General features: G+C 38.1%; 1 protein-coding gene across 5 annotated transcripts in view; it reads right to left on the reverse strand.

The window, feature by feature from the left end:
• Window positions 1-3,341: 3,341 nt before the first annotated feature.
• Ggnbp2 (gametogenetin binding protein 2) overlaps window positions 3,342-22,068 on the reverse strand; it is a 29,967-nt gene continuing 11,240 nt past the window's right edge. For 2 of the 5 annotated variants that reach the window (XM_028772270.1, XM_028772271.1), the window contains 10 exons: window positions 20,582-20,680; window positions 16,450-16,563; window positions 11,206-11,409; window positions 10,032-10,206; window positions 9,747-9,941; window positions 7,535-7,682; window positions 6,527-6,652; window positions 6,293-6,441; window positions 5,086-5,334; window positions 3,342-3,976 (listed from right to left, as the gene is read on the reverse strand). In XM_028772270.1, the coding sequence (XP_028628103.1) occupies window positions 3,773-3,976; window positions 5,086-5,334; window positions 6,293-6,441; window positions 6,527-6,652; window positions 7,535-7,682; window positions 9,747-9,941; window positions 10,032-10,206; window positions 11,206-11,409; window positions 16,450-16,563; window positions 20,582-20,680 (1,663 nt within the window). In that variant the 3' untranslated portion in view covers window positions 3,342-3,772. Of the gene's footprint in view, window positions 3,977-5,085; window positions 5,335-6,292; window positions 6,442-6,526; window positions 6,653-7,534; window positions 7,683-9,746; window positions 9,942-10,031; window positions 10,207-11,199; window positions 11,410-16,449; window positions 16,564-16,650; window positions 16,777-20,581; window positions 20,681-22,068 lie in introns of all 5 variants that reach the window. The other 3 variants (XM_028772268.1, XM_028772269.1, XM_028772272.1) reach the window with 2 other exon arrangements.

Raw genomic sequence — 22,068 nt, forward strand, 5'->3', positions numbered from 1 at the left:
CTTTTTACCGTGAGCGCTTCCCTTTGCGGTGGAGAGCCTCCAGCCGCGAGGAAGAGGACGCACGCACTCAAGGCCTCCTTTGCTCAATCACCCCTACTTCCAGAGGCCTGAGGACAAGATGGGGGACCTAAAGGTTACTCCAGTGCCCTCCCAAACCACTGGTGACTGACAGGATTCAGTCCAAAAAGCTTAAGTGTCTCTGCATGAAGACCAGTTGACTTGATTCTTTGCCCTTAGTAGTCATGAAGTAAATAGTTAAAATACCCAAGTATTGTACTCTACACCTAAATGGCGCCATGGTCTTCAACCATCCTTGACAGCACCCACTCCCAGTCTTACATGGGTGCAAATGTTACACGATGTACATCAACGGTTACCTGCAAGAGCTGACAATTTGAACATCACGTGGCAGACATGTCTTTAGACAACATGTATAATATACCCTTATAAGACTCAACAGAGGGCTCTACTACAAGGTTTGCTGGCACAAGCCGGTAAGGAGACATAGTTTAACTAGTTTCAAGGCCATCCTTTACTACAGAGTGAATTCCAGACCAACTGGAACAAGAGACTTTCTCAAAAAGAAAACAGTAACTATACTGGCACATAAAGGGGTGTGATGGTGTGACCAGCAACCTAATCCTAGGACAGGAGTGTGCCTAACCGTTTTCACTTCATTCTCCAGTACTGGGTTGTCAGTTTTGTTCACATCAGGCAGGACTCCCTTTATTCTCTGGCCACTCAGGATTTAAAATGCCTGATATTGGCAGGTGGTGGTGGTGGTGGTGTATGCCTTCGATCCCAGCACTCGGGGCAGATCTCGAGTTTGATGCCAGCCTGGTGTAGACAGTGAGTTCCAGGACAACTGGAACTACAAAGAAACCCTGTCTCGAAAACACTGATGTCTGCCTTCTTCAGATAGCCATTCTTTATGATTGCTGGAGATGGATTAGCTCAAAGGTCAGGCACCTGCCTACCAGTCACACAAGCCATATTGATTAAGTCCTAGAAGGCTGAGGCATAATTCTAAATTTGAGGTCAGGGTCAACTAGTGAGACCTTGACTTTAAAAGAAAAAATAAATTCACTTGGGGCCAGAGATGGCTCAAGAAGCTAACAACACTGCCTGCCCTTTCCAGAGGACCTTGGTTGGATTCCCAGCATTCACCTGGCAGCTTACAATGATCTGTATCTCCGGCTCTAGGGGATCCAATATCCTCACACAAACAGTCAACCAAGAATACCAATGCACATTTTAAAAATAGGACTGGAGAGATGGCTCAGTGTTTAAGAGCACTGACTGCTCTTCCAAAGGTCCTGAGTTCAACTCACAGCAACCACATGGTGGCTCACGACCATCCGTAATGAGATCTAATGCCCTCTTCTGGTGTGTCTGAAGACAGCTACAGTGTATTCATACATTAAAATAAATCTTTAAAAATAGGAATAAAAATTTTTCACTCAATAAGCACCCATTTGGCTTTCCTTCGTATGGACGCGAGAGCAAGAATTAAAACTAAACTATTGCTTTTGTGGATATGTAGCCAGGAATGTAGTTCAGTTGTCAGAGTAAACACCTAATAAAAAAATTGCCTAGCTAAGAGTTTCTTTCCAAAGTTTTGATATGTTGCTCAGTGATCTACAATCCATTTTAAAGACAATTCAGAAGGCTGATCAAAGAAACGCCATCAACTACCTATGGTGTGGTGGCTCACACCTATAAACACATCATACACTAATGAGGCTGAGGTAAGAGGGTCATCTTCAGTTCAAGGCCAGTCTGAGCTGCAGTGAGGCCTTATTGACAAAAGATACCAATGATGAAAACTGAACCTAAGCACCACTATTAGCCATTTGAGATCTTATTGACAGGAAGCCCCTACAATTCACCCTAGCCCCACTGCCCAGACATGATGTCCTACTACTTTCTCTGGCGACCAAGTGTTGTTACAGAGGCACAAAGCCCTAACTATGCATTTGTGGTGATATTCAACCTAGTTCTTGTGTGTTGTGTGTCAAATGCATTTATATACAAGTGCCCAAGCATGTGTATGTACAGAGCGGAGTAAATTGGTGTGGTTCCTCAGTATCAGTCCATCTTTCTTTTATGACGTATATAGTGGCACACATATTTAATACCAGAATTTGAAAAACAGGCAGGCAGATCTCCATGAGCTCAAGACCTGCCTAATCTACATGGCAAGTTTCAAAAACAACAAAACCCCAAAATACATGTATACATTTATCAGTGGCAGACATGCATGCCACATGCTGTCAGAGGGGACATTTGGGGATCAGTTCTCTCCATGTGCATCCCAGGAAACAGACTTGGGTTTTGAGGACTGGTGGCAAACACCCTCTCCCCTTACTAACCCCATCTTGTTTGAGACAGGGTCTCTCTTTGTCCCGGAGCACCAGTTCAGTAGGTCAGCAAGCCAGTAAGTCTCAGGATCTGTCTCTGATGCCCAGCACTGCGATTTTTCTTTTTATGACTTTTGTCTTTATTTATTCTTTAACAGATTCATACAGTGTATGTATTTAGTCCTTTTCCTTTTAACCCCAATTACCCAGTCTTATCCCTCACGCAACATGTAGTGTGTTTTGGGGATGGAACTCAGGTTCTTTTTTTTTTTTTTTTTTTTTTGGTTTTTCGAGACAGGGTTTCTCTGTATAGCCCGGGCTGTCCTGGAACTCACTCTGTAGACCAGGCTGGCCTCGAACTCAGAAATCCGCCTGCCTCTGCCTCCCGAGTGCTGGGATTAAAGGCGTGCGCCACCACCGCTCGGCGGAACTCAGGTTCTTACAAGCATCTTACTAACAGTCATCTCTCCATCACCGACCTGACCTAACAAATGGCAACAAAATACTACTCCCAACAATCTCTTGCCTTCGGTACTCAAGACAGCTTGTGACAAGTGGTGACTGTAAAGCCATACTGAGTTCATGTTGGAAAATAAAGTACAATGTAGTCAGTCCTCATGAATCCTTCCCTCCCAGTCTTAAAGGCTGATTACCAACATTCTGTTTTCTTTCTTTTGTCAATATGAACCTCTTAAGGTGTTTCTGTTGCCTCTTTGGCAACTTCTAGTATGGCAATTCAAGTCTCATGAGAAAGGAAGATGCTAGCCAGCGTTTAATTGCATTTATTCTTTAAGAACAAGACTAGAAACTGCTTTTCTCAGTTATCAAGTCTCATCAAAAGGAAGAATTCAGTCTTGGGCAGTCTGAATCTCTACCCTCATTTGTTCTTCATGCTCTCTCCATCAACAATGGCCAAGCACAAAGTTTATGAGTGGCAAATACTAAAGTACCACTACATTGAGTAGAAACATGTACACCACATTCTACTATCCGTATTAATAAATACTCTTTATTTTAAATTTTGCACATTGCCTTTAACATTTTGTCCAGACGCTTTGCAAGTGGATGTCTACTGTAAACCATATATCCAGCTGTCATTTCTGTACAGAGGTGTAAGTACAACATTACTTTTGCCACTAAGTTGCTTTAGAAAGTCTCACAGGAAGAGAAACGTTTAATGAAGAGATGGCTTAAATCATAGGCAGGCCTGCATAGCCACGCAACTAAAACACAAGCCTGAAGAAAGAACAAATGAATGAGGTTACCTCCACCGTCTCCCAAAACAAGGAATCACATTGATTTAAGATTTAAGGTAAAATTTTGCCAGAAGTCACTAAATTAGGAGTTTTTAAAAGAGAAGGCGCAGTAGTCATCTTGAGTGTTTCATTGAAAGACAGAGCTATTTTATTTATTTAATTTGCTCCAGCCGTTGTCAGCCAGCCACTACAAACGGGCCTCTTGTGATCATTTAAGCGGCAGTATTTATTAAATTTCTCCTTCAGATGCTGTCGGTATTGTTCTCTATTGCTGTAGAAAGACTGGTTATTAGCCATAAATGACTGTATTTCATCTTGTGAGATAAAGATTTCCTCATCTGAAGTACATTCAGACTCATCCTGCAAATTAAAGCAGTAGTTAAGACCATGACAAAGAATGCAAAAAACTATGCTTGGTCGGGCAACTAAAAATTAAAGCAGCCTAGCTTTTAGTTTCTACCCAGTCACATAATCTCTATCTGGAACGCTTACAGAATAAGCATCATGCAACCCATCTTAGAAACTAGTGAAAATAAAACCTACCTCGGCTTGGTAATTACCCACTATATACCTATGAGCCTACCTTTTACCATAAGTCTCTGCCTTTTAAAATGACTAATAAAAGATGGATACAAATAATCAGCAATTTTTAAATAAGCAGACTTATCTCTAGCCAGTCCTATGTTAAAACTTTTATTTCAACAAATTAAGTAAAATATAACTTTTTTAAACTTAAAAAGTACGTTATATAGAATCACCACTGAACTTTACAACATACACAAAAATGAAATAATAAAATTCTTAATATTCCAAAAGGCACTTCCACCAAGACTTAAATAACGGCAGGGATAGCAGTCTTCTCTCTTTCTTTTTTCATGCTCAATCACATGCTACACAGTGGACACTGGCAATCCAGTATAGTTCAGTTGATCCTTTAGGAGGTGGAATCAATTTACAGCTCTCCCAAGGCCAGTCATACTTTCCTCCTATGTGCCACTTGAAGGAATTATCTTGGAATGCATCTTTAGTTCAAGTTATTTTTTATTGTTTTTCTTCTGGAAGGAGTGACTGTAGGAGACTTAAGACAGGGTCTCATCCTAGGATGAGACTCTCTGTGTGGCTGAGCATGAGTCAAACTGTTAATCTTTCTTCCTCTTCCTTTGGGGAACTGAAATTATACTTATTCAATATTTTTTCCACATCTGGAACGGTGAGTACTATACTGCCATGTGGATACATTTTGTATACAATAACTCAAGACAGATTCCTAGACATGGTGCCACTTCTTACTCTCCCCAAACTGCTCTAACTTTGAGACAAACAATAAGAAGACAACATACTCCAGAAGTCACAAAAGCCATCAGTGAAAGAATAGAAATAAAGTCATCTTTCATTTAACTATTCTGTTTCCTACCTGAAACGTTCAAATATACTCCCCAATACATAGTAAGATATCATGAACTACTTACAAGAAGTTCAACTAAGCTCTTGGCACCTTTTCCAGAGTCAGGACCAAATGACATTTCTGTAGGTTCTGTGAACTGTGGTACATTTTTCCTATGCTCAAACCAAGGCAATGGCTGCCCACCCTTCTCAGTGCTGCAACAACTCTCAGGATGTGCATCTTTGGTCTTGTCACGGTGAAACACTGTGTGCATGGTGTTTCCTGAGGTCTCTCGATTACCTGGATCTGTAATACAGCTTCCAAGTTTTTGGATCTGAAACCAGGGCAAGAGATTTTCCAAGGAAAAAGGGAAAAACAGCAGCACTTATTATCCAAGGAAAAACAACAAACATCCTAGGTGCTCAGTGGGCTTCAGCTTAGCCTAGACAATCCAGACAAGACAGTCAAAAACGAAATAAATCTACAGTACCGGGCTTGACAAGTCACAGCAAGTTAACAGCAGCCGCTGATGTTTACATACACTAACACCATTACAGAGTGTGCTAACCTGCTACATAACTTTACTTCATCTTCATGGAACCTAAAACACTCTATATCCTAATTTGTGTAAACAGAAAAACTAACAAAGTTCTCAAAATTATATAGCTAATTAAAATAATAAAGTATTGGGCCTAGAGAGATGGCTCAGCAGCTTACAGCACCTGCAAAGGATCCAGGTTCAATTCCTAGGACTCACATGGTGATATGAAAAGTCATCCTAACTCCAATTCCCAAGAAACCCTGTACTCTCTTCTATTCTCTGCAGGCACCAAGCAGGCATATGGTGCACAGACATACATGAAGGTATTCATACATATAAAAGAAATAAATCTAAAGAAAAAATAATTACATAGTGTTATTAAAAAGATCAGTAGCCAGATTTACCATTCACCAGAACTTCTGGACAAATAAACACTCCCTCTCCATATCCATACCTACAAAACGAACAAGTAATCAAACTAAATAAAACACTAACCCTTGTTTGCTTTCTCAAGATAGGACTTCTCTATGTAGCCCTGGCTGTCCTGGAACTCACTCTGTAGTTAGGCTAGCCTTGAATTCAGAGATCTGCCTGCCTCTGCCTTCCAGTGGTGAGATTAAGGCATGTGTCACCACTGTCCAGTTTAAAATACTCATTTTTAAAAAGCCCTTATCAACCTTATCAATTAGCCAATTGAAGTAAAATAGGTTGTTTTCAACTGCAAAGATTTATAATTGCAAATCACACTTACATGTTCATCGCATTTCAACATCTTGCTTTTCTTTTTCTTCTTTTTATTTTTTCCTTTTGTGTTATTTTCTTCAGAATTTGCCCAACATTCAACACAACTATCACCATCATCTTCTTTGTCTTCACAGTGGTGAACACAGGAATCTTCACCTGTAAAAATTAATAATCCTTCCTATTTATGGTGTTCTATCAGCCATGTTATAGATACTAACTAGGATGCTTAACCCAAGCATACCATGTTCATCATGGTTACAAATTCCCTCGGTGCAGGCAACATCTGAACCTTCTCGAGAACCTGTTTCACTTCCTTCCATGCTAGATGAATATCCACAGTCACTACCATTACAGTGTGGAGACATACCTGAAAATACAGCAGGTGAAAATAAAAACTCAGGATCTAGAGAAAAATATCCAATTTTATTGCTTATAGAACATAATGAAAGTATGATTACTATTTCCATGGTTTGTGTATTGTAAGAAAAGAAATATTAAGTATCTGATGATCATATGATACTGAAGTGATAAAACATATTTTAAAATTCTAACTCTAGCAGAGCAGTGGTGGTATATGCTTTTTAGTCCCAGAACTTAATAGGCAGAGACAGACAGATCTTAGAGTTTGAGATCAGCCCAGTATACATAGTGAGTTCCAGGACAGTCATGTCTAAAAAGGAACCGAGTCTTGAAAAGCAAACAATACTAATTCCAGAGCTGGAGAGATAGCTTAGTGGTTAAGAGGTCCTGAGTTCAATCCCCAGCACCCACATGGTGGCTCACAATTATCTGTAATGGGACCTGATGCCGTCTTCTGATGTGTCTGAAGACACCAACAGTATATTCATATACATAAATAAATAGATAAAAATTATAAACAAACAACAACAAAAAAATCCAATTAATTCCAAAAATCTCTAAAACCACTTATATTGAAAAGAATATATTTGAATTTTGTTTTGGGGGAGGGAGGCTCAAGAGATAGCTTAGTGGTTAAGAGCATTGGCTGTTCTTCCAGAGGACCCAGGTTCAATTCCCAGCATCCACATGTTGGTACACAAGTGTCTGTAAAAACATATATGCAGGCAAAACACCAATATGCACATAAAATAAAAAAGGATGAATTACTAAAAAACAAAAAACCATTTTTTTTGAGACGGGGTCCCCTCTGCTTCCTGAGTGCTGGGATTCAAGGTGTGTGCCACCATGCCCAACAAGAGTTCATTTCTAAAAACAATTCTTTACTCACCTTTCTTTATTTTAGGGGACCCCAAAAGATTGCCACTGCTAGGACAGGTACATGATGTGCTTTCATTGGTAACAATTACTTCTACACAAGTATTACCAGCTTCAGCGCTGCCACAGGCTTTGCAGCTATTTTCAATGAAGTCTGTTTCCTTTGAGGATGAACATTAAGAGACAATAAAAAAACTTACTTACATAATGGCTACATTTTTAACTTCTAATCAATTAACAGCAGTTATAGGTTAAAAATTTTAGCGTATCCATATGAAAAATCACTAAGACTATCCAGAGGCTCATGCCAGTAATCCCAGCATTTGAGACAGGAGGAGTGCTCCAATTTTTTGAGAGTTTCTCTATGTACCCCCCCCCCAGATGCTCTAGAATTTGCTGTACGATGAGGCTGGCCTCAAACTCACAGAGTTCTGCCTGTCTCTGCCAACCAATACTGGGATCAAAGGCATGCACCACCACACTTGTCTCCTGTTCTACATTTGAGGCCTATCTGAGCTGCACAGTAAGTTCTATGCTAGCCTGGGCTACAGAGTAAGATCCTACCTCAAAATAAATACATTAATAACAAAAACAAAAACAAAAAAAAAAGTAGGCCCGGCAGTGGTGCTATATGTCTTTAATGCCAGCACTGGGAAGACAAAGGCAGGTGGATCTCTCTGAGTGTAGCCTGGTGTACAGAGTGGGTTCTAGGACAGCAAGGGCTAAGCAGACAAACCCTGTCTTGAAAAACAAAGCAACAAAACAAAAAATACAAACTAAAAAGAGAAAAACTATCAAGCAACTTCCCTATGAATCACCAGAAAACAGAGTGCCAAAGCAGGAGGGGGGAGGGGGGAGAGAGAAATAAAGCGAAACTGAACAAATAAATGGATAAATAATACTTTAAATTAAAAAAAAAAAGCTTAAACAGTATCAAGTATGTTAGGCTATCAATGCTCTGTGTCTGCTTACCCCATAGAAGTTCCCTAGAGGCAAAATGTTTTTAATCATAATACTTAGATGTTACTATGTTCCTTTTCACTGTATTAAGACACTGCTAGTCCAGCTTTAGTAAGTCAAGACTAGGGCAACCAAAATGTACCGAAGTTATTGTATCCCCTTAGTTGTTAAACACTAAGCAAAAATATTTTGTCCCATACCCTACCTTTGGCAATTATTTAAGCTGCAAGCTGAATTAAGAATAACAATTTCACCTCCAAGGATGATTGAGACAAACTATGTTGATTCAAACTTGTGTAATTTAGCAGGTACTTCTCCCAAAATGAAAAGTCAATTTGTCACTTAAAAAACAAACAAACAAACAAAACAAAAAACAAAATCTGCAGCATTTGTCATAATTAAAAAAAAAAAAAAAAAAAAAGCCGGGCAGTGGTGGCACACACCTTTAATCCCAGCACTTGGGAGGCAGAGGCAAGTGGATTTCTGAGTTTGAGACCAGCCTGGTCTACAGAGTGAGTTCCAGGACAGCCAAGGCTATACAGAGAAACCCTGTCTCGAAAAACAAAAACAAAAACAAAAACAAAACAAAAGGCCAGAATACTTTTTTCTGAGATGAGGTTTCACTATGTTGACATAGTTTTAAAATCTTTTTGAATTAATATAGAGTGGGCTTACAATTTTCTAAATGGTCTATGGTATCCCTAGATATTTACTAGTTTAATATTTACTACAGTAAATACTGCTTAAGTATATCCCGAAAAAAGTTTGGGTACTTTAAGAGATAGGAGTTCTGGGGGCTGGAGAGATGGCTCAGCGGTTAAGAGCACTGACTGCGCTTCCAGAGGTCCTGAGTTCAAATCCCAGCAACCACATGGTGGCTCACAACCATCTGTAATGAGATCTGATGCCCTCTTCTGGTGTGTCTGAAGACAGCTACAGTGTACTCATAAATAAAATAAATAAATAAATAAATCTTTAAAAAAAAAAAGAAAGAAAAAAAAAAAAGAGAGATAGGAGTTCTAAGGTTAAGTGATCTAAGGTCAGTCACAAAGAAAATATTCCATATTTGACTTTGCTATAAAGAAACAACTGTCTTTTATGCAACTCTGCACACTGCTTTTATGCAACAAATGCACACATTAAATGTGATATACCCATGATTTTAGAGAAAAAGTCATATAAATGACAAGACCTAATAGCTAAAAAACAGTAAAAATGCGCAAATCTACAGTCTTACTTCCACTCAAAGCAAGAACAACACATACCTTCTCTTGGCTTACTGCTTTATCATCTGCTGTGTGTAAGGAAGTAGGAATATCACACACACACTTATTTTTTCGTCTGTTCTTCCGTTTTTGGCGTTTCTTTTCTTGCTTGAGTTCTCGAACTCGTTCTTCCTCTGAAAATTCCTCACAAAGTTGTTCCAAGCGGCTAATACCCTGCACTTTTTCCACAGTCATCTATCATTAAAAACAAAGTTGAATGTAAAAAATCCAAAAGATTAGGCCCATGATTAATAAACCCCAGTCAGAAGTGATCGATCCACTTACCTCAAAGCTCTTACGTAAAGCATCAACACCAAGATAAAAGAGCATCTGCCACGTTTGCTCTTCGGCTCGGAGTTTTTGCCAGATCCGATGCAGTCGTTCATAAAGATGAATCCCCAAGCAGGTCAGAACTTCTTCTTGAGCTATATCTATTGTCTTAGCATGTCTTTCTCTTCGCCTATTCAGGACAATCAAACATTAATTCTTAGTGTTTTAACTGAAATAGTTAAACCTGAAAATTCAGATTTTAAAGTCTGACAAATCACACATTTACACACACACACACACACACACACACACTTTTCACCAATGAGAACTATACATACAAGTAAAACTGAATTTTAATACTGGTAAAAGATAGGATAATTCAGGAACTGGTTCTAAGGAAATGAGTCTTAGGACCCAGAGGTGCCCTAAGAACTGTTTCCCTCATAGTAGATATGGTAGGCTCATTTCAACTTCCAGCAAAATGTCAACTATTTTTTAGTCCATTGGTAAGATGATTTGAGGAAGAATGGGGAAAACAAGGCAATTCCAAAGGATTCAATCATAGGCAAAGGCCTTCTAGGGCCAGTCTAGTAGAAGTAATATTCACATTACTACAGCGAGTTTCTGAACTAAAAAAACTGCTAGATGAAACTAGAACTCAAAAGAGAGTTGAGACACACATAAAATCCAAAGGAAAAATGGGTTTGATGTAGTCTATGAAAAACCTAATTCTAATTTCATTTTCATAGCATAGCCAGAGATATTAATTTAGGCTCTTCTATAATTTAATAATTATATAATATAGTCAATGAACTACATTCACTAAAGCATTTCTTTAACCCCCGTGCTGCAAAAAACCCTAACTCCTTGCAAAAATCACCATTGTGAATACAATCTAAATATGATAAAGCAGGATGCATGGAGAAATACTCATTTCAATCATTTTCAAGTAAAAATGATAATGTATAATGGAAGCCCACCCCTTCTCCAAAACCAAGGCGTAGAGGACTAAACCGAACACCAGAACACTTTTCCTGTATTTTCACTCAATTAAGAAAGCATCATCTATATATAGCATACCTTAATCTGTACACGTATGTAGTGAGGCACAGGTGACAGAAATAAACTTTGAGTAATAAAATGAAGCAAAGCGCTAGATAGCCCATTCTAGCAAACTACATACTCATACCCTCCTGCGAACTCTGGCTCAGCTCGACCCAAGAGATGTGCAATGAAGTCTGTTTCACAGCAAACATGTATGTGTCGCTCATGTGGACAGCATCGCAAGCCTTCATAGAGGGCAGCACAGTAGCCCTTCTCTTTGCTGCAGTCAAGTTCACCAATGAGGATATTGTATGCTCGGAGGACTTTATTTTTGCAATCAGTGCAAAACCTGTTTTAAGACAACAAACAGAAACCCTCAAAATTAAGAATGGGGTATGACTACAGAGGCAGATGGATTTCTGAGAGTTCAAGGCCAGCCAGAATTATAAAGTCTAAAAAATAATAAAAATAAACAAAGTAAAAATATCCACATTAAACACAAATTTAAAGATCATATGAAAGCAGCTTTGTCAACTAGAAATGATTTTAAACTAGAACATGGCTTAAGGCAGGTATATGCTTGTTTCATAAAACCCACATGATCCCCTGCCTCAAGACTCCTGAGTGTTCAAAAATTAGTATATACCACCACGACCCACAGAACCTAGTTTATTTCTGAATCCCAAAACAAGAAAGAATCTGGATAGATAAAACCACAAGGCTTACAATATTACTAATCGGCTGTCAGAAGAGAGCTGCTGTGATGGAACAACAACAACAAAATTGACTCTTCTTGACTTAAATTCATTTTTCAAGGAAACTCTGTGGTTACTGCAACCACGTGCATACATCCATGGCTTCAGCCAAGTTTATGAAGATGATTCATGACCAAGATCCTACTCTTCTTGCCTGAGGGCTAACCTACAATGTAAAATAGTGAGACACGAGAGACACCTAGTAGACAGCTGCTTACACTGTGTTCCAGGGCAACACAGTTCTCTTCGTATATCCTCTCTGACTTCAGTTAAAAACGATCACTCAGACAAACACCTAGGTTCAACCTCAGTTAATTCCATCTTCTCCCTAGTTCTGGATTAAATATGAACCCAACTATTATAGTCGACTTTCATTATCTTTTGTAGATTCTTTTAATTCAGTGTCTTCTACCCTGACTTAAGTTGCCTGAAAAAAAAAATTTTTTTAAAGTATAACATAGAAGAGAGAAGAAACAGTTTAACAACATAAAAGATGGCTTGCCAGGTGGTGGTTGCATGCCTTTAGTCCCAGCACTCAGGAGGCAGAGGCAGACAAATCCAGAGGCAGTGAGTTCCAAGCCAGCCTGGTCTATAGAGTGAGTTCCAGGACAGCGATCCCTACAAAGAGAAACACTGTCTGTGGAAGGTTAGAGAGATGGCTCTAGGGTTCAGTGCATCTTTATCTTTCAAAAGGACCTGAATTCAGACCCAGCACCTATACTAAGGAGCTTAAAAATGCCTGTAACTCTAGCTATAGGAGATCCAATGTTCTCTTCTGGCCTCTGTAGGTACCTGCACTCATGTGCACAAACCTACACATATAAACACAACTAAAAACAAAATAAATCTTAAAAAGAAGAGCAAGGGAGACCTAGGAAATGAATCAGTGAGTAAAGAACTTGTTGTGTAACCATGAGGACCTGAGTCTGGATCCCTAGTACCCATATAAAAAGATGAGTTTGGCAGCATGTACTTGTACCCCAGAGTTAAAGGGGAAGAAAGGTAAATCTCAGGGGCTTACCCACTAGTTAATCTAACAAAATACCAAACCAAGTTCCAGGTTCAGTGAGTGACCCTGCTTCCGGGGGGGGGGGGTTGGGAGGGAAAAGGAGAGGGAATGAGAATCGATAGAGAAAGAAACTTGATATTAACCTCTAGCCCCTACATGTGTCCTTATGATAATGTGTAACTGTACACACACACACGCACATAGCATGTACACACAGTAGGGGTGGGGAGGCTAATTACGTTGCTTAAGCTGTTCTTGATTTTTTGGGCTTGTACAATCTCCCTGCCTCTGCATCACCAGAAGACAGAAATAGCAGCAAGTATAGGTGATACCAACCAATCTCCTATTATTTCTGTCTTAAACGTCTTACTACTTTATCTTTGCCACTATCATGTGTTATTTTTACTACATCCAGGTCTTTCTGGCCCAAGAGAAGATAATTATTATTTTTAAGGAAACAGAGAGGCTTTCTAAGCCTACAAGGTTAGGCGGCAGTAAGACTGACAAGTCACATTAGATCACTCTACATCATTAATGCTTTGAAAAATGTACGTACAGAAATACAAAAATTAACTCAAAATAGATTAAAGATACACATATTAAAACTATGGGCTGTTGAGATGGCTCAGCAGTTAAGAGCACTGACTGCTCTTCAGGAGGTCATGAGTTCAATTCCTAGCAAACACATGGTGGCTCACAATCATCTGTAATGAGATCCAATGCCCTCTTCTGGTGTGTCTGAAGACAGCTACAGGGTACTCATATATACATAAAATAAATAAGTAAATATTTAGAAAGCAAGTGAAACAAATTACACTTCAACAACTAAAAGGAAAACTTTAAGGCTCTGCAAACATTCTGACATTACTATACTGTCAAATATAATCCTAAGTAAATGTTACTATGTTGTCAATCCTCACAATTTAATCCAATCCCATAGTAAACCCTGTTCTAATACTGTAATTATTTTTAGCTGGTTAAAGTGGCCAGCACTTTGGAGGCAGAGGTAAGTGGATCTCCCTAAGTTCAAGGCCAGCCTGGTCTACAGAGTAAGTTCCTGGATAACCCAGGGCTACACAGAGAAATCCTGTTTCAAAAAACCAAACCAAACCAAGCCAAGCCAAGCCAAGCCAAGCCAAGCCAAGCCAAGCCAAGCCAAGCCAAAACAACAAAAACCAACTGTATTTTTCTTAAAAACTGAGGCATGGTTCAGAAGTTAACGTTTGTTGCTCTTACAGTATTACAAATTTGTTTTTCAGCACCCATATCCAGGGAACCCAACACTCTCCTCTGGCTTCTACAAGCACATGTTCACACATGGTGCACAAACATACATTCAAACCCATATACATACATATAAAATAAAATAATATAATCTGAGATGGCTCAGTGGTAAAGGTTCTTGCCCGGAAAGTCTAGTAACCAGAGTTCAAACCCGGAACTCATGTAAAGGTGAAAGGAAAGAAGTGAGTCCCCTGTTCTCTCACCACCAAACAAGAGCTTTGGCATATGTATTCATGTACAAACATTAGTATATACAAACAAAACAAAAAAAGAAATGTCATAAAGTTTTAATGGGTAAAACAAATTCTATGCAGTCTCAATTTCTTGCCTACATATAAAATTACTCTTCTAATCAAAATTTCTTCTCATTCTTAGGGTATTTATAAAATACCCTATATCACCTTATTTAAAATAAAGCCAAAATATAGGAAACTTTAAGACATTAGTTTATTATATGACCACAGAAGGACAAACATATCATTTATTCTCCTCTCTCAAATCCAAATCATCAATATATTGTCTACTTTTTGAAAACCAATCAAAGGGGGTTGGACAGATGGCTTAGAGGTTAAGAGTACCGGCCACTCTTCCAGAGGTCCTGAGTTCAATTCCCAGCAACCACACGGTGGCTCACAACCACCTGTAATGGGATCCTATGCCTTTTTCTGGTGTGTCTGAAGGCAGCTACAGTGTACTCAGAAATAAAATAAATAAATCTAAAAACACAATCAAAAAGACAAAAATGAGAAAGTTTATAACTTAAAAAACAAAAGGAATTGAGTATGCAGTTCATTAGCTCATGACCATTTAGTTAGCACATATGTGTTTATAATTCTTTTTGTTTGTTTTTTGTTTCTCAAGACAGGGTTTCTCTGTGTAGCCTTGGCTATCCTGGAACTCACGCTGTAAACCAGGCTGGCCTGGAACTGACTGGCCTCAAACTCAGAGATCTGCCTGCCCCTGTCTCCCAAGAGCTGAGATTAAAAACATAGCTATAACCCGAGAGATTATAACCAGGCTATAATTCTTGTTTTTCTAAAGTTAACCCAAAGGCAAATTTAACAGATTTGTAATAACAGACCCGTCCCAATAAGAACACCACCAACAACAAAAAAAACAATAATAGCTAGATGGTTCCAATAATAGCTAGATGGTTCCTTTGCCAGTTTTTCTCCTTCCTAAGGGATTCCAAATGCTGAGGGCACTTAGAAAATTTTTTTGTAATAGTATTCTACAAAGAAAAATACAAGGTTACAAGAAACAAATATATTCTAACTCTATTTAAAGATCATGACAAATAATCACAGAAGAAATATTTCAAGTTAGAAAATAAAAAGCTTTCTGGGGTGAAACATGGTCTTTTGTATCCCAGGCTGCCTTGAACTCATTATCATCTTGCCTCTACCTGCCAGGTACTGGGATTAAAATCTAGTTTAACCATGCCTAATTTATGCTGGGGCTAAGGATCAAACCCAGAGTCTCATGCATGTTAGACAAGTACTTTACCAAATGAGCCACAACTCTAGGCCAAATACCTGCTAATTTAATTTTGAAAATTTATCAAACATGATTCTATTAAAAAAACAGGAATATTATATTTTCTAAAGTGATTAACTATACTTCAATAGATTCAGTCAACCTGTGCCTCATGAAAGAACAATCTAGAACAAATAGTAAATAAATACACACATATACACACACATAAATAAAAAGAAAAGACAAAAACAAGAGAAACTGTTTCCATGGCTGAGAATAAATACAAACTACTCTTGCAGAAGATCGGAATTTGATTCCCAGCATTCATGTCAGGCAGCTTACAACTGCCTACAACTCCAGCTCTAGGGGTCCCAACATCTCTGGTTACAAACTACACAAGCTGGTTACAAGCTACACACACACACACACACACACACACACACACACACACGTACTCACAAGCACGTACACACACAAAATTTAAATAAAAACACTGGCTGTGGTGGTACATGCCTTTAACCCGAGCACTCCAAGAGGCAGAGGCAGGCATGATCTACATAATAAATTCCAGGACTGCCGGGGCTCATAGAAAGACCTTGTCTCAAAAACAAAAAACACAAAACAAAACAAAAAAAAAACAAGCAAATAATTATAATAATAAATCTTTAAAAGAAAGAAAGAGACAAGAAGACTAACACTCTAAAGCCACCTCATAAAAAAATTGTGTACCATGACTCCTAGTACAGGTAAGTATTAACAGGACAACTGGAATACTATTACACTAAAGAAGCCAGTGACAGACTACTCGGAATGACTAACATCTAAGATACCTTCCCCACTATATCATAATGACTTTTGCACTTACCTGTGCTTTCGAAGGTATGTTTCTAGTGTTTCTAAAAGACAACTAGAGTCAATTAAAACTACTTCATCCCTGCATTCCTGGGACATGAGTTCCCAAACATCCATCCAACATCCTCTGTAAAAAGAATAGATATTAGTGAAAAGGAGGCATACATGAGGTGAAAGGTTTAAAAAGGCAGAATAAAGGATTGCTTGGTTTTACCTGGCTGTTCCCTGGAAAGGTCCATAATGGAAAATGATCCTACACTTGCTGTCCTTCCTGTGGTCTTCACTACTTCTCTTATCTGTACTTAACTTCTCTGAACTGACACTGCTACTGCTCCCTTCACTGCAGTACAGTATGGTACAAAGCTTAGTGACACTGAGATAATCTGAAGAAATCATCTCTAAGGTCTATATTAAAATCATCAATTCTTTAACATATTAAGATATTAGTAGATAAATCTATAAATTTGAATGAATAATATATTTAACCATAATACATTGTTACTTAATGTGTTTCACACATTTACAAACACTTGACTATCAAGTTTACTTGATATAATTTAACATTATTTACAGTTATAAAAATAGAAATTCATTTATGTATTAAGCATTTTACAGGCAAATATACTTCAAATGTTCTAAAGCCAAATGGCATTTAAAACGTTATGTTCTTTTCACCTATTAAACATGGATCAATCTTTAACCAATTGAAATTTCTTTATTTACTGTGATTGTTAAATAGTTAAGTCACTCTTATTTACAGCTAGCTCTGGCAACAAAAATTTATCTAGTTTTGATTTCCAAGTAGCCATGAAAGTCACATATTAATCTAACAAAGTACATAAGTTTATATTTAATAAAAATAGCATACTAAGATGCACTCTAAATAGCCTAGGTAAGTAGCAAGTACTACACACATCATTTCTGTGAACGTACTGATAACTTCCCAGACCCTCCTCCCAGACTAGTTTCAGTGACGTTGGTCATGCATTTTGCTGTGTGGCAGATGTGCATTCCTACAGAAATGTCTGTCTATATTCCATGCAAGGACAGTCTTCTAGATTTTTCACTAATTCTGAACTGGCTCCTGCCTAATCTTCTGCAGGTCTCATTACAATCCTAGAAATTCAATGTCATGCCTGCTTAAGATGGTAAAACCCGTGTCTTTTCATAGCTAAATAAGTGTTTCTCAACTCTCAGCTTAACATGTCATTATACAAGTCAGCACTTTAATCCCACTAAGGGGAAAAGGTCAAACTGAGGTTCAGTGCTACCAACTTTGACAATGAAACGTAAACTTCTGCTCTATCTTGCATGTTAAATCCTCTGTCTCGAGTCTCATATCTTTTGATAGTTAACTTTTAAATAACCTACCACTCAAATCAGAATCTAGGCCTAGGCCTTGGATGACTCCTTTAAAGCATGCTTTCTGAAGAATTTCAAAGTCACTTCCTTCTCCTACTCCTCTACTTTCCATTTAAGGGTTAACACACTACAACCTTGTATTCCATTTCTATCCACTCAACCACCAGGTCTGTTCATCAACTGTGCTCTTAAACTAGTATCTATTTTGGGTTCCTCAGTGACTAAGGAACATTCATTACTCTGACCAGACCAATCTCAAACAACCTTCTCCTCAACCTCCTCCTACCCATCCTACCCAGCTAGCCATACTCTTCTGGTTAACTGAAACCTCCCACCATTCTCTGCTCTCGCTCTATTTTCTTTCTATATGATTTTACATCCTGTTTTCTCAAAGTATCCTTAATCACTAACTTCTGGCCTATGAGTCTGGCCTGGATCTTTCTTTCAGATACACAACTTCCAGACCACCCCCCCCAAAACAAACAAACAAACAAACAAAAACCCACCTAGGATTTATTTGCATAGCTAAAAAAAACACTCTCAGTAAAGGCGACCCAACCATTGTTCTTTATAAAGCTGGAAGCCAGTGAGTACACTTTCCTTGGAAAAACATTTGATTAAAAACCTGAGGCTAGGGAACAGGGAAGAAACATAAAATGAAGATTTAATAGCAAACAATTGTGGAAGCCTTTCAAAGTACTATACCTACTCAGGTATCCTGACTAAACAAGACTATAATAATCACTGACTACCATCTACACACACTGGGGAATAACTAAAGCTACCCTGATTAAGTCACACTACCTAAGATCAACTAGCTCCATTTATATTAATTTCACATTCAATAAACATCCTTCAAAAAACATTTGACTTTCCATGTAGAGAAGCTGTACTTGAAAGAGAACATGAAGTTTATAGAAATTTACTTATCTTTCTAAGCTACAAGATATGAAGATGTAGCCTCATAGACAACTAACAAAAGAGCATGTCACTGCAGAACAAGAGTAGCAGTTGAAGCAAAACAGGAAGAACTGGTCTTCACAGGAAAACTGCAGTGAGAACGGGAGTATGTAAGGTGCTGGGCTATCTACTTCTTTTTATTACTCTTCAATAAAGAACCACAAAAGAAGAAGAAAGCAAAACCAAAAAGCAGACCTTTTTACTATGCCATATCGTTTAGCTCATTTTCTAATGAGAAAATTATGACTGAAACGAACATTTAGAGAGGAATCCTCTAACAATACAGAGAAAAACAAGTACCAAAGACAGATGCAGTAAGTTAGCCCATGCCTCAGTACTAGAATGGTACTGACAGGATTAGCTCAGGGTAATCTTCCACTATACAAACTATCCAAAAACTCAAGGTCAGCCAGGGCTACATGAGACCTTGTCTCCACAACCACAACCACAGTAACAACATCATCATTCCATAAGTATATGAAATAGCTTGAGAACTACTATAAACTGTACAGATGTTCACTGACTTCAGAGTATTTAGATACGGAATACATGGGTTTTGTTCAGATCCTACCTCAACAAACATGCAAAAAGATAGTTTTAAGTACTGCAAGGGAATCTGAGTATTAAACTGGGTGTAAAATTATTATAATTATTTCTGATAGGTGCTATACCATTGTGGGTATGAAAGAAAATAATCATCGTTTTAGAGATGCACGTAACTGGAGAATAGCAGGATGTCTTTAACTTTCTTTAAAATACTTCAGCAAAGAAAAAGGCAAACAGATGAATGAAACAAATGTTCATTCAATGTTTGTTAAGTGCTGAATCTGAGTAAGATACACAGGACAGCAGGAGTTCCTCCAGTGTCCACTTGTATTCAGGAGTATGAGGTTGGAGGATCACTTGAAAGGAATTCCTTGACTAGCTAAAAGTTGACATACTGAGATGCTGTCTCAAATAATAAAGTCTGTACTTTATGGTCTTTCTAATTTTCTGTGTCTCATAGCTTTCATGATTTTTTTTGTTTGAGAGACAGAGTCTCACTATATAGTCCTGACAGGCCTAGTACTATGTAGAGCAGGTTAGCCTCAACTCATAGGGATTCACCTGTTTCTGTTTCCAAGTGTGCTACACACTGAGTCCTGATAAAAAAAAATTTTTTAAATGTTTTTCCTGGGCATAGGAAATCCTGGATATGTGGGTCTTTATGTTAGAGAAAGAAAACGTCTATAAACTGGTTTCAGTGACACTTAGATATTTAACTCAGAACAGTTTTATATCACTTTATTCTTCTTCAAATAAAAACTTATTTCAAACTCCCTGTAAATCATGCTGACTCTATCCTCCCCAAGAATACTTGGGGCAAACCAGCAAAAGATTGTGGCACTGTGCCAGGAAATGGAAGCAAACCAGTACTGTATATCAACCAAGAAAACTGAAAATTAGTTACACAAACACACATCACCATAACTGAGTAAGGCTTTTTTTTAATCCTTAATAAATTAGGGAGACCTAAAAATAAGAAAGACAAAAAACAATTTAAACATGATGGTTACAAATCAAGTAATATTACTACTTTGAAAACTTTAAAATTAGTGACATAAATTTTTCAAAATTCTTAATCTCTTGAAACATAAAGAAAAAAATTTAACTCAGTGACCTTATATAATTTCAATACACAGAACCCAAGAACATGCTTATTTTGACATCTGTTAGAATGTAATCCAATTAACAAGACTAGCAATGTTATCCTTTTCACTAAATGGGACTAACATTAATATACTTAACATCAATGAAACATTTTGACATTTATTTCTACTTACCCCAAAGGTTTAGGTTTGTGTGTATCTAAAGAGTGTAACTGACACCTCTTGTTCTTCTTACTTTTTGGAATAGCATCTATCATATCATTTAGTTTGGACCTAGTAAAAAATAAACCATTAAAGGTTTGTCATTTCGCTTTCAAATTTTAAAAATTTCTATTAGCGGCTTTTTTGTGAGAAGGCATACTTACCAGTATTACAGAGACATCACCTATCCTAACTTTGTCTCTATAGTAAATACCCAAAGCAGTCTACATTTATTTTCCCTCTCCATACCTAGCTAGTCTATTGGAAAGAACTTACTTTACTCAGTGCTCTCTTTCCCTAGACTACAACTCTTATCCTGGTAGCTTCCCGTGTGTCTGACACTCTAGTATTTTAGACATTGCTCACATGACTTTCACCCATCTTCCTTCCTTTCCTCAAATGTTATGTAAATACATACTACCCTTGGGAGGTAAACCACAGAAATTTTATATGCATATACAATGTTGGACTGGCAGGATGGCTCATGGGTAAAGAAACACATTCTACAATCAATTAGCAAAGCACATCAACTTTTACATAGATCTTTATACAGATCTCCAATCCTATCACTTATATCCCCTGCCCAACCCACCAACCTCTAGTTTAGGCAACTACAATTTCCGAAATGGTTCCATACTGCCACCATTGCCTTTTACATTCTAGGCTTCGATTAGCAAGAGTAATCCTTTTAAATCAGAATATCAGACTATGTTATTCCTGTTTAAAAACTCGAAAGCTTCTTCTTCAAGCTGGAGCTACAGCTCAGAGGTATCGTACTTGCCTAATATACATGAAGCCTTAAATCAGTCTCTTGAACTTTAAAATGAATTAAAAAAAAAAAAAATTGAAAGTCCCTACCACCTCCAAACAGAAGAACCTCTGGGTTTGGTCTTTCAATCCCTTTTCCTACCTCACTAAATGACATAAGTAAACAGTGTGGATATCCAGTTGACATCTTAAACTTAACACATACAAAAGAACTTTGAAAAACTACTACCTAGTTGTGCCCATCTCAGTAAGAGGAAATCATGCTGTATTTAAAAACTGTTTTAGCCAGGCGGTGGTGGCGCATGCCTTTAATCCCAGCACTTGAGGGGCAGAGGCAGGCGGATTTCTGAGTTCGAGGCTAGCCTGGTCTACAGAGTGAGTTCCAGAACAGCCAGGGCTACACAGAGAAACCCAGTCTTGAAAAACCAACTCCCCCCCAAAAAAACTGTTTTAATTACATTTATATATGTATATATGTATGCATGTATGTGGGTGTGTTCAAGCACATGTGGAGGTCAGAGGAGAGTGTTTGGGAGCTGGTTCTTTCCTTAAATCATGTGGGTCCTGGGGAATCCCTTAGTCTTGAAAAGAAGTACCTTGGTCTGCCTATACTACTTTATACCATAAATCTAAAAATCATCACTAAAGCTATCCCTCCCTTATCTATCTATACAAAAATCCTATTTATTCAG

The sequence above is a fragment of the Grammomys surdaster genome, unplaced genomic scaffold (assembly GCF_004785775.1).
Source record: "Grammomys surdaster isolate TR1022 unplaced genomic scaffold, NIH_TR_1.0 213, whole genome shotgun sequence".
Taxonomy (NCBI): domain Eukaryota; kingdom Metazoa; phylum Chordata; class Mammalia; order Rodentia; family Muridae; genus Grammomys; species Grammomys surdaster.